At 42.3% G+C, this 13,439-nt stretch overlaps 1 protein-coding gene across 1 annotated transcript in view; it reads right to left on the bottom strand.

Moving 5' to 3' along the window:
* Positions 1-76: 76 nt before the first annotated feature.
* Positions 77-13,439, bottom strand: part of hspd1 (heat shock 60 protein 1) — a 32,096-nt gene continuing 18,733 nt past the window's right edge. Inside the window, exons 4-11 of the mRNA XM_085985804.1 lie at positions 13,239-13,334; positions 12,996-13,089; positions 9,281-9,449; positions 8,815-8,914; positions 6,429-6,674; positions 5,589-5,763; positions 1,153-1,331; positions 77-727 (exon numbers count right to left, since the gene is read on the bottom strand). Coding sequence (XP_085841930.1) covers positions 572-727; positions 1,153-1,331; positions 5,589-5,763; positions 6,429-6,674; positions 8,815-8,914; positions 9,281-9,449; positions 12,996-13,089; positions 13,239-13,334 — 1,215 coding nt within the window. The 3' untranslated portion in view covers positions 77-571. The remainder of the gene's footprint in view (positions 728-1,152; positions 1,332-5,588; positions 5,764-6,428; positions 6,675-8,814; positions 8,915-9,280; positions 9,450-12,995; positions 13,090-13,238; positions 13,335-13,439) is intronic.

Here is a 13,439-nt window from a genome sequence, read left to right as displayed (position 1 = left end):
GTGCCTGGTTACTAAACTGTTTTTGTGGAGAATTTAAACCATAAAGCTACCCCCCAGAGAAGTCACAGAACAGGCATGATAACCATCTGCTTTTATTTAAAGGCAATGTTACATGATATGATGTTGTACTGTGCTGGATGGGTGTACAGATCTCACTCATCAAGTCTTGTTTTTCACAGAAAACCTGTCTTGATCATTTAACTTGTTACCTATACCTTAAAAAAAAAATCAGCATATCAGCACAGCACTGTTACAATAAAACCAATGAGTTTAAGTATGTGCTTCATACATCTAGTACTTCAAGGAATGTACAAATGTTGATTTTATTCAGAATATAAAATAAATTACAATTCTTAGCACTGACAAGGGTAGTAAACAAGTTGCTCATTCGAGATCCAGCACAGTCCAACTGAGCTCCATTAACTTAATTACAAGTATTTCAATGATGAGTCATTTTTCATAAAGCCTGGTTCAATCATTCATCTTGTAGTCTTCAGTATTGAAGCAGCCATTCTATTGAGACCATAACATGTACACGTCACCTCAGTTCATAGAAAAACTGGCAAAGGAATTAAAACATATCACCACCCATACCTCCGCCACCCATCCCACCCATACCCCCCATGCCTTGTGCCTTGTCATCCTTTGGGAGTTCTACAACTACAGTTTCTGCTGTTGCTAGGAGAGAGGCAACTCCAGCTGCATCCATCAACGCAGTCCTCACAACCTGCAAGTGAAAATATAGAAAATGTAATTGACTTTCAATTTGTAGCCAGGATCACATTTAAACTTACAAGCAACTTAAGTGCCCTGTAATGAAGTTGCAGAGACTAATGCATCTTAAGGGTTTCTGAGCTGCTGAGGCTAACTCACAATTGCAATCAGTCTCCATACCAAAGCTTTGGAGGAAAAACAGGGAGGAGACTTTACTCAAGTAGCACCCAAAAGAATACATGTGCACTGGGAAGTTGATAAATTGAGTCCATTGCATCAGCAGAGTGAGCAGGGACTATATGCATAAACTGCAACTAAAACAAGCAACTCTTGTAAAGAGGCCATAAAATAAAATGCATTAAGCAATCATGGCTTGATCCAGTAAAAATATCCCAGAAATTATAGGAAAACATATACAATACCATAAACTGGGAGTACCTTTGTGGGATCAATAATTCCTTTTTCCACCATCTTAACAAACTCTCCAGTCATTGCATCATAGCCAATCTCTGCTGGACTCTGCAAGATCTTCTCCACAATTAGGCTTCCTTCAACTCCAGCATTTTTGACAATTGTAATAGCAGGTATTTTCAGAGCCTTACTAACAATTTCAATTCCTGTTGAAATGCACAAAAGGTCAGCATGTAAAAATATCCATTAATTTACCATGAACCCACCACAAATGTGCAAGTCATAGTGAGTGGCCAGACAGCAGACCTGAATTAAAGCAGTGGCGAGGCTCCAATTCCAAAAACAACAAAAAAGTCACAGGAGAGCAGGTAGGTGATTGGTTGGTGAGTATTACAGCTTTTTTCTCAAGTTAGGGAAGGTGGTTAAATTAAGAGCGGAGAAACTTGCTAGTGCTTAAATTAATAACTAGATAAAATAAAAGCTTTAACTAATTAATTAATAAATAAAACAAGGTTAGAGATGGCAGGGCAGGTGGGAGTTTGGAGAGCATCGCAATCCCAAGCAACCACATCTGCAGCAAGTGTCTGCAACTCAAGGAACTTCAACTCCGAGTTGTTGAGCTGGATTACGAGCTGCAGACATTGCGATGCATCAGGGAGGGGGAAGAGTTACCTGGACACTTTGTTCCAGGAGGCAATCATACCCTTTAGGTTAAGTAGTACTTTAGAGTTAGTCAGTGGTCAGGGACAGGAGGGTGTGACCACGAGTCAGGCAAGTATGGGGACCCAGGATGTAGTGATGGAAGAGCTTCAGCCCTGGACCTTGTCCAACAGATACAAGGTACTTACTACCTGTATGGATGAGGAAAAGGACTGCAGGGAGGATGGGCATATTGACCACGGCATTGTGGTACAGGAGGCTACTCAAGGTGGGGGGGGGGGGGGGCGGGAAGAAGGAATGTGGTAGGGGACAGTATAGTCAGGAGGATAGATACTGTTCTCTGCAGCCGCGAAAGAGTCCCAAAGGCTGTTGCCTGCCCAGTGCCCGGGTTGAAGATCTCTCCTTGTGGCTGGAGAAGAAGTGGGAGGGGGAGGATCCAGTTGTCGTGGCCCATGTAGGAACCAATGACATAGGTAGAACTAAGAATGGAGGTTCTGCTGAGGGAGTTTGAGGAGCTAGGGTCTAAATTAATGAGCAGAACCTCAAGGGTAATAATCTCTGGATTACTACCCGAGATCCACACAAATTGGCATAGGGTCAGAGAGTTAAATGCATGGCTCAGAGTGGAGTGGGAAGAAGGGGTTTCGATTCATGGGGTACTGCCACCAGTACTGGGGAAAGAGGGAGCTGTTCCGTCAGGACAGGCTCCACTCAGGCTGGGACCAGCGTCCTGGCGAATCGAATAACTGGGGCTGTAGATAGGTTTTTAAACTAAAAAAAAGCAGGGGGGCGGCGGGAGGAAAGAGAAGAGGGCTCATGTGAGGGGAAATTTAGAAATCTAGAGAGAAAGGTCAAGGCAATAGAGCAGTGCAGCGATTTGGGTAAAAAAATAAGCAGTGTGACAGGAAGGGACAGAGTTTAACGGTAGCAGTGCAGCAGAGATTAAGGTCAAAGCAGGGAATAATGGTAAAGTTAAATTTAAAGTATCTGAATGCATGAAGCATTTGTAACAAGACAGACAAACTAGTGGCACAGATGGGTTTGATCTAATAGCCATTAGAGACGTCGTTGCAAGGTGACCAAGGTTGGGAACTGAGTTTGAGTGTAACTTGCCTAAGTTTAAGACTCTAATTTCGGACTTAAATAAAGCCAATTACATAGGTGAGGGGTGAGTTGGCTAAGGTAGATTGGAAAAATAGATTAAATGCTAGCCACTGCTTATCTACTGCCATACCTTTTTAAAGAAATATTTCATAATTCTCAACAAAAAATACATTCCATTGAGAAACAAAAACTCCACAGGAAAAGTGATCCATCCATGGCTAACTAAAGAAGTTAAGGATAGCATTAGATTGAAAGAAGCAGCTTATGTTGCGAAGAATAGCAGTAAGCCTGAGGATTGGGAGTTTCAGAAACCAGCAAAGGATGACCAAAAAATTAATTTAAAAGGGAGAAACTAGAATGAGAGAAAACTAGCAAGAAATATAAAAACAGATTGTAAGAGCTTCTACAAGTATGTAAAAAAGCAAGTAGCAAAAGTAAACATTGGTCCTTTAGAGGCTGAGACAGGAGAATTATGGGGAATAAGGAAATGGCAGAGACGTTAAACAAATATTTTGTATCTGTCTTCACAGTAGAAGACACAAAGCATACCAAAAACAGTGGGGAACCAAGGGTCTAATGAGGGTGAGGAACATAATTAATAAGTAGAGAAAAAGTACTGGAGAAACTAATGGGACTAAAAGCTGACAAATCCCCATGACCTGATGGCCTACATCCTAGGGTTCTAAAAGAGGTGGCTGCAGAAATAGTGGATGCATTGGTTTTGATCTTCCAAAATTCCCTAGATTCTATAATGGTCCCAACGGATTGGAAGGTAGCAAATGTATTCAAGAAAGGAGGGAGAGAGAAAACCGGGAACTACAGGCCAGTTAGCCTGACATCAGTCGCCGGGGAAATGCATACTGGAATCCATTGTTAAGGAAGTGGTATCAGGGCACTTAGAAAATCATGTTGACTCTGCCTAATCATGTTAATAAATTTGTCAAACACGATTTCCCTTTCATAAGAGTTTTTTGAGGATGTAACTAACAGGGTAGATAAAGGAGAACCAGTGGATGTAGTATATTTGGATTTCCAAAAGGCATTTGATAAGGTGCCACATAAAAGGTTATTTATTACACAAGATACATGGGGTTGGGGATAATATAGTAGCATAGATAGAGGATTGGTTAACAGACAGAAAACAGAGTAGGGATAAACAGATCTTTTTCAGGTTGGCAGGCTGTAACTAGTGGGGTGTCACAAGGATCCCTGCTGGGGCTTCAACTATTTACAATCTATATTAATGACCTAGTTTGCCAATATGAAGCTCGGTGGGACAGTAGCTGTGAGGAGAACAGTCTGCAAAGGGATATAGATAGACTGAGTGGGCAGTAAGGTGGCAGATTGAGTATAATGGGAAATGTGAGGTTATTCACTTTGGCAGGAAGAATAGAAAAACAGAATATTTTTTAAAATGGTGAGAAACTTTTAAATGTTGGTGTTCAGAGAGATTTGGGTGTCATTGTGCAAGAAACACAGAAAGCTAGCATGCAAGTACAACAAGCAATAAGGAAGGAAAATGGCATGCTGGCCTTTACTGCAAGGGGGTTGGAGTATAAGAGTAAGGAAGTCTTGCTACAATTGTACAGGGCCTTGGTGAGACCACACCTGGAGGGAGTACTATGCACAGTTTTGGTCTCCTCCTCTGTGGAAGGATATACTTGCCTTGGAAGTGGTGCAATGAAGACTCACTGTATTGATTCCTGGGATGAGAGGGTTGTCCTATGAGGAGAGATTAAGCCTATACTCTCTGGAGTTTAGAAGAATGAGAGGGGATCTCATTGAAACATACAAGATTCTGAAGGGGATTGACAGGGTACATGCTGAGATTGTTTCCCCTGACTGGAGTGTCTAGAACTAAGAGACAGTCTCAGGATAAGGGGTTGACCATTTAAGACTTGAGGAGGAGGAATTTCTTCACTCAGAGGGTTGTGAATCTTTGGAATTCTCTGCCCCAGAGGGCTGTGGATGCTGAATCTTTGAGTATATTCAACACTGAGATAGATAGATTTTTGGACTCTAGGGGAATCGAGGGATATGGAGATTGGTGGGAAAATGGAGTTGAGGTCGAAGATCAGCCATGATCTTATTGAATGACGGAGCAGGCTCGAGGGGCCGTATGGCTTACTCCTGCTCCTATTTCTTATGTTCGACCATGAAAAATGCCAATTACACAGCTCCAGGGTGTAAAAGACTCAGTTTAAACTTGCTGGGCAGTGCCAAATGTAGGCCAGTGGTTTTATAAGTGCCTGTCCAGAAGCAAAATGCTCCCACACAACTAAAAGCTCTTCCTATTGGTGACATTAGTTATGGCCACATCTCCATGTACTGACAAAGTCCCCCAGATTGGACTTATTTGGGCTGTGCACTTTTTCATGCTGGCTGCTTGAAGTAAATTCAGATTAGTAGGGTCAGAGTTGGGAGAAGAAATCTAATTGTTCCAAAGTCACTTAGTTAGTCTAACAATCAAAACAGTGTTGTGTAGCATTTTGTTGTACAAGTTATATACAACTGAAAGACAAGAAAACCTGAAAGCATCAGGTTTGTGGCACATTAGGTAAAATAATGCAATGAAGTGTATGAAAGAATATGCCAGACAAGTTGCACACCAATCGGGGGGAAAAAAGTCATGTTTACTGTAGCTGAAAATTAATGAACTACAAAAAGAACAAGCAATGCAGTACTTCTGAATCACTTACCAATTTTTTGGTCTTCATTGATTGGTTGGAGAGCACCCAGTGCTGGGATGCACCGCAGTAGAGCACAGCCACCACCGAGAACAATACCCTCCTCCACAGCAGCTCGAGTAGCATTAAGCGCATCAGTTACTCGGTCTTTCTTCTCATTCACCTCTACGTCACTGGTGCCACCAATCTATATCCACAGATGAACAGTTAGTTCAATCTAGTTGAAAGTATTAGATTAACATTTGCCATGTCACTTCCGTAACACTGTTATAATCATAGGTAAATCAGCCACACACAAAGCCAACTGCTGACCCTCTGGGTCCACGAGTGGCATCGGGGGGGAAAAAAAAACCCAAAGCTTCAACATAGTAGAAAATGTCAAAAAGACAAACCATGGCAATTAACTGAAAGTGGTCATGCAGCATTCTACAAATTTGTTTTTCTACAGGAAGCTGCAATGTAGCCAAGATTAAGAAAATGAATGCTCTAGCGTAAGCTAGTTAGCAACTGCTGAGTGTCATTTGAATTCAGGGAGTGGAAACAATAGATACCGTGGCAGGAACATGCCGTGCTTGGTGGAAGATTAAGTATGCAGTTTTAGGGTTAGCCATTCTCCAGCCACATTTTGTACCCATGCTAGACTTCTCATTCATTAATCTTGGGTTAAGAGCACTGTTGAAATTCCCATCCCTTTTTGATATTAGTTCCACAGAGATGAGCATTAAGCCAACTTAAGTCAATCTAAATATATGTAACTGTATGACACAATTATATTAACGAATACACGCACACATACATGAACCACTACTTGCATACACAAACAGCATATCCTCAAGACTACAAATTCTTTACCTTCAACACTGCCACACCATCCGATAGTTTGGCCAGCCTTTCATTTAGCTTTTCCTTCTCGTATTCACTGGTTGTAACTTCTAACATTTCCACAATTTCCTGAACGCGCTTTTCAATCGCAGTCTTGTCACCCTTGCCTTTCAACAGCATGGTATCATCTTTGGTGACTACAACTTCACCAATTTTACCAAAATCGTGGGCCTGGATATCATCCACATTCAAGCCGATTGCCTCATCCCCAAATACCTACAAAAGTGCACAGAGTCATTTGGTTGTACTAAAAGCTGAGATCCATTCGTGAAAAGTTCACTATGTTCTACTTGCTTTCTAACTGCACAAAAACTTTTGCAATTCAAAGAAAATCTCTTACTCAATTCTTACAGCGGATGAGTCTCATTGCAATCCAGACTTCGAAAATACTGAATTTAAAATTAATATTGCTTTCCTCAATTTGTAGAGAGTTCAATTGGATGTGCTGAGTTGAAGTGAATGCATCAAGCAGACACCAGTACATGCAACAGATATAAAAATCAGGATTTAAAAGTTTAATTATAGTAACAAGGATCTATTGGACAGGGAGATGTATAAATTGTAGGTTTAGATTTAGATTCCCCGTACTACAAAAAAAAGGGCAATATATTCCCCCCCAGACAATTTTCTCCCAAAGGCACGGAGTAATGCTAGGGCAAGGCACCAGCTACACTTCAATAGGCTCCCCCCTAGTGGCCATTCTTTATGTGTTAGTCTAGATAGAGATCATTAGATATTCACCCATAGAGGACTTCACAACAAAATCCAATCCAGTTTTTACAAAAATGCTCACTTTCCAACAAGAGCCAGTGGATAACGATCACGAGCAGGAACCTTGGCTGACATCAGTTAACTCAGTACAGATCAGGGATCAAGCCACACGATGCATTTACCCACTAACTTATCAGGGAGCATGTCAATATTTTAAGCGAAAAAGTATGCTATTTAGGTAAAATGTGCTATCTACATAGACATTTACAGTAGCTATGTAGTGAATGCACTATATTTAAAGAGTTATCATAGGACACTGGCCCAGTGTTGGGGAAATGGGAAATATTCTTCACCATGGATTGTGATCCTCCCTCACCTTCCCACTTTAAATCCTAGCATATACCCTGATCTTTCTCCCCTCCTCAGCTCTTTATGGTTGCATAATCTGGTAGAAAATAATTGGCATGTAAAATGGGGCTGTTTTCTTTAGAACAGATGAGATTATTGGTTTGGTTTAATAGAGGTATTTAAAAGTATTTAAATGGGTGGGTCAGAACAAATAGAAAGAGACTGTTTCTAGTGAGTGAGGGGTCTAGAACAAGTGGACATAGATTAAAGATTAAATTTAGGACAGAGGAGAAACTTTTCTTTTTAAAAAAAAACCAGCGTTGTGAGGCTGTGGCGTCCACTTCTATAATTAGTGATTGAAGCACAGGGGTACATGTAGGATTAGGACTACCACTCGGAGAATAAACACAGACTGGTTAGGCCAAGAGGCCTATTTACACGTTGTAATTTCCATGTAATTCTATAACCGCCGCCCCCCTCCCCCAATACCAAACTACATTTCAAAATGAGGATTGATGCACAACCTTATCACACTTACTCAAATGTGAAGCTTCAGTTTGTAGAAGTCTCACAGAATCATTCTCTCATTGTTACTTATGATTTAATACTAGACATATACTATGAAAAAATCGAGTTTCAGAAAATAATTAAAATCAGAAATGAATACTTTAGCTCCCAATGATGCTAGTTAAGAATTTCCATTTTAACCAAAGTTATGAAACTACCCTCTGGAATCAACCTCAAAAGGTTGAACTTCATAGTATCCCTTATGCAACCGATTCCTCAACAGCCTGAACTGAGCAAACAGTGAATCCCAAACCATGGCATCAAGTCCAGTCAGCAAGTCAAGTACTCAAGGTTGAATACTGTAATTGGCATGCTTGGTCTGCATTCAACTGCAGCCACTGTACTCTGGATGATACCAAAACGCCATAAGCACAGTTGTCAGCCTGCACCTGGAGCCAAGTGAACCAGGGGCAAAAATGCAGTTGAGTTATCAAAATCATTGCATTTATACATCATGAGGTTTTTGTCACTAAAATTTGTCTAAAGTTTTATACGTACATACAAGACAATCCCCCCATAACTTTGAACTAACAGTAACAAGTCTCATCTCATATGCAGTAGTATTATTGCAGTTTATGTTCAAATTTCAGTTCCACTACCAATAAGAGGACAATTTAAGTTCTTCCATAATTAAGTTTAATTGTTCAAAGTAGCCCAAAAGCAATGGCTACTGAAGTAACATATTGCATTTTTTTCTATACAAGTTTTTTTACTTTTTGACTCTACTCACTGTACCACCAGTTGCAATGGCCATGTCCTTCAGTTGGTTCTTCCTGTTGTCACCAAATCCAGGTGCTTTAATGGCCACAACTTGCAAGCCAACCTTCAGCCTGAAGATTAGAGTTGAAGAAATATACATAAAAGGTTTGATTTAAAAAAAAACTAATACTACTAATTGTATTTCAATTAATATAGATGGGATAGAACAGTACTAGAATTTAAGTTCTTTCAGGAACAGAAAAAAACAAATGCTTTTGAAAATATTTAGCAAACTGTCAATGATGTTGAGCTTGAAAGCACATGGGGGTATCCCCATCACAAAGCACATACTTAATTCATCCCAGACTGTTAATCGTTCTATACAAACATCAGTTTTGCTCTTCAACCCAAACATAATGAGAGCTCATAAGACTTACAAAAGAACATTTAAATTTTAGTTTCTAGGTCTCTAGCTGAATGATGGCAGGAAAACTAACCTATTCAAAACCAACGTGCTAAGTGCTTCTCCATCAATATCTTCAGCAATAATGACTAGAGGTTTACGGTGTGTATTGGCAATCTCCAAGGCTGGCACAATGGACTGTACATTTGAGATTTTCTTCTCACTAAGCAGAAGGTACGCATCTTGGAATTCACATTTCTGGCCTGTTAAAAATAAACTAGGATTTAAGTAACGTTCGTTATTAAAAACATTATAGTTAGATATTTTGCCAATCCAGCAGTTGGGAATACTCGAGTGCTCAAATTCCAATCCGAAGGGTTGAGAGTTCAAACACCAGCTAGAACTCGGGTCTGATCTTCCCCTTGGTGGGGAGGAGCAATGAAGTTAGAAAAGGGCAGCCAAGAATCAACCTAGAAAACGAATCCAAAGATTGGATTCATGCAAAAGAAGTGCATTAGGCTATTTTCTTTACATTTTGAATGAAACCACATATTCCTAACGACCCAGCTAAGTCAATAGTATCCAGTTTAAAGCATCTGTCTATGACGAAGGAGCAGCGCTCCGAAAGCTTGTGATTTCAAATAAAGCTGTTGGACTATAACCTGGTGTTGTGTGACTTCTTACATTTGTCCACCCCAGTCCAACTCCGGCATCTCCACACTATGACTGTATTGGTAGGGGTGACCACCTCACAGTCCTTGTGGAGACGAAGTCCCGTCTTCTGAGGACACTCTCCATCGTGTTGTGTAACACTGTCAAATGGGATAGATTCAGAACAGATCTAGCATCTCAAAACTGGTCATACATGAGGCGCTGTGGGCCATCAGGAGCAGCATTGTATTCCAACACTATTTGTAACCTCATGGCCTGGCATATCCCTCACTATCATTACCATCAAGGCAGGGGATCAACCCTGCTTCAATGAGGAGTGCAGAAGAGCATGCCAGGAGCAGCACCAGGCGTACGTAAAAATTAAGTGCCAACCTGGTGAAGCTACAACACAGGACTACATACATGCTAAATAGTGGAAGCAGCATGCTATAGGCAGGGCTAAGCAATCTCACAACCAACAGTTCAGATCAAAGCTCTGCAGTCCTGCTCCAGTCAGTCGTAAATGGTGGTGGACAATTAAACTAAAAGGAGAAGGCTCCATGAACATCCCCATCCTCAATGATGATGGGGCCCAGCACGTGAGTGCAAAAGACAAGGCTGAAGCATTTGCAACCATCTTAAGCCAGAAGTGCCGAGTTGATGAACCATCTCAGCCTCCTCCTGAGGTCCCCACCATCACAGAAGCCAGTCTTTAGCCAATTCAATTCACTCCACGTGATATCAAGAAGCGGCTGAGCGCTCTGGATACAGCAAAGGCTATGGGCTCCAACAACATCCCAGTGCAGAAGGCTTGTGCTCCAGAACTAGCTGCGCCTCTAGCCAAGCTGTTCCAGTACAGCTACAATACTGGCATCTACCCAACAATGTGGAAAATTGCCCAGGTGTGTCTAGTCCACAAAAAGCAGGACAAATCCAATCCGGCCAATTACCATCCCATCAGTCTACTCTTAATCATCAGCAAAGTGATGGAAGGGGTCACCGACAGTGTTATCAAGCAGCACTTACTCACCAATAACCTGCTCACTGGACCTCCTCGTGGGTCTGCTCCTGGGCCTGGCTAAGAAAGCCATTAATTGGTCCAGGCAGCGGGTGGTCGAGGGGGTCGTCCGGCCGGATTGCCTCCCTCTCTTCCGTGGCCATGTACGCGCCCGGGTGGCCCTGGAGATGGAGCACGCGGTGTCCGCCGGCGCGCTCGATCATTTCCGTGACCGGTGGGCGCCGCGGGGACTGGAGTGTATAATTGGGCTGGAAAACCAAATTTTAATTTGATTCTTAAGGTTTATTTGAAGTTTTAATGGTTTATTTACAGTTTTATTTGTCTAAATTTATGGTTTCTCAAAAAGAGGGTAACCTGCTCACTGATGCTCAGTTTGGGTTCCGCCAAGACCACTCGGCTCCAGACCTCATTACAGCCTTGGTCCAAACATGGACATAAGAGCTGAATTCCAGAGGTGAAGAGAGAGTGACTGCCCTTGATATCAAGGCAGCATTTGACAGAGTGTGGCATCAAGAAGCCTTGGTAAAATTGAAGTCAATGGGAATCGGGGGGGGGGGGGGGGGGGGGGAGGGGAGGGGAGAAAAAACTCGAGTCATACTTAGCACAAAGGAAGATGGTTGTGGTTGTTGCAGGCCAATCATCTCAGCCCCAGGACATCACTACAGGAGTCCCTCAGGGCAGTGTCCTTGGCCCAACCACCTTCAGCTACTTCATCAATGACCTGCCCTCAATCATAGGGTCAGATGATGATTGCACAGTGTTCAGTTTCATTCGTAACTCCTCAGATAATGAAGCAGCCCGTGCCCGCATCCAGCAATACCTGGACAACATTCAGGTTTGGGCTGATAAGTGGCAAGTAACATTTGCGCCACACAAGTGCCAGACAATGACTATCTCCAACAAGAGACTAGCCACCTCCCCTTGACATTCAATGGGATTACCATCGCCAAATCCCCCACCATCAACCAGACACTTAACTGGACCAGCCACATAAATACTGTGGCTACAAGAGCGGGCCAGCTGCTGGTTATTCTGCGGCAAGTGTCTCACCTCCGGACTCCCCAAAGCCTTTCCACCATCTACAAGGCACAAGTAAGGAGTGTGATGGAATACTCTCCACTTGCCTGGATGAGTGCAGCTCCAACGACACAAGAAGTTCGTCACCATACAGGACAAAGCAGCCTGCTTGATTGGCACCCCATCCACCACCTTAAACATTCACTCCCTCCACCACCAGCTGCAGTGTGTACCATCTACAATATGCACTGCAGCAACTCGCCAAACTTCTTTGAAAGCACCTCCCAAACCCACGACCTCTACCACTTACAAGGACATGGGCAGCAGGCGCATGGGAACACTGTCATCTCCAAGTCACACACCATCCTGACCTGGAAATAGATCGCCGTTCCTTCATTGTCGCTGGGTTAAAATCCTGGAACTCCCTCCCTAACAGCAGTGTGGGAATACCTTCATCTCACGGACTGCGGAGGTTCAAGGCGGTGGCTCACCACCACCTTCTCAAGGGCAATTAGGGATGGGCAATAAATGCTGGCCACCCCGTGAACTAATTAAAAAAAAGCAGAGAAGACAAATGCACCAAGGTGAGGATAAGGCTGGGCACCCCTCATGGTTAAATAGTTTACCAAGACTCACTTTCTAAGCTTACGCAAAGAAAGGACACTCTGGAACGATACTAGAAGATAGCCTTAAATTATTATTATTTTTTTTTTTTTTTGAGATATGGGTGTCGCTCGCAAGGCTAGCATTTATTATTCATCCCTACTTGCCCTCGAGGAGCATGCTTCTTCAACTGCTGCAGTCCAGATGAAGGCGCTCTCACAATACTGTTAGGTAGGGAGTTCCAGGATTTTGACCCAGCAACGATGGAAGGAATGGCGATATAGTCGGGATGGTATGAGACTTGGAGGTGATAGTGTTCAGCACCTGCAGATCCAAGTCCTGACACCAATCAACATCTTTTGGTGGAGGTGAGGGAAGGGGAAAGAGAAAGGATACCAATAATATTACTTAAGCAGTTTCAGTGTGGTATTTTTCTGGGCACTTTTTAAACAAACCAAAAAGATAGAATCAAACCAGCTGCAAGTTGCATCAGAGGCAGCTTGAAGGAAGAATTGCATACCTTTAGCTGTATTGATGAAGTAAGGAGAGATGTAACCTCGATCAAATTTCATTCCTTCAATGATTTCAAGCTCATCGTGGAGTGTTTTGCCATCCTGTTTACACAATACGTAACAAGGAAACCATCAGAATACAATATACGCTTTTTTTAAAAAGACAATAGTATGGTAGCACAGAAATTCAACTTTTCGGTCTATGGCAGATGTATTAAAAGTTCATCAACATTGTAATAGCTCCAACTTGCCTTGACAGTGATGACACCCTTACGCCCAACTTTTTTCATTGCATCAGAAATAAGGTCACCAATTTCCTTATCTCCATTGGCTGAAAGACTTGCTACCTGTAAAAAAAAAGGAAAAGTCAGATTTCCTGAGAACACTGGGTTACAATGGTTAAAGAGATAGTTATGCTGTATTACAGTCATCATTGGCTACAAGTATATAGA

This window comes from Somniosus microcephalus, chromosome 4 (genome assembly GCF_052327205.1).
Source record: "Somniosus microcephalus isolate GS21.2 chromosome 4, FLI_Smic_1.0, whole genome shotgun sequence".
In the NCBI taxonomy this organism is placed as follows: domain Eukaryota; kingdom Metazoa; phylum Chordata; class Chondrichthyes; order Squaliformes; family Somniosidae; genus Somniosus; species Somniosus microcephalus.
This window is presented reverse-complemented; position numbering and strand designations above follow the sequence as displayed.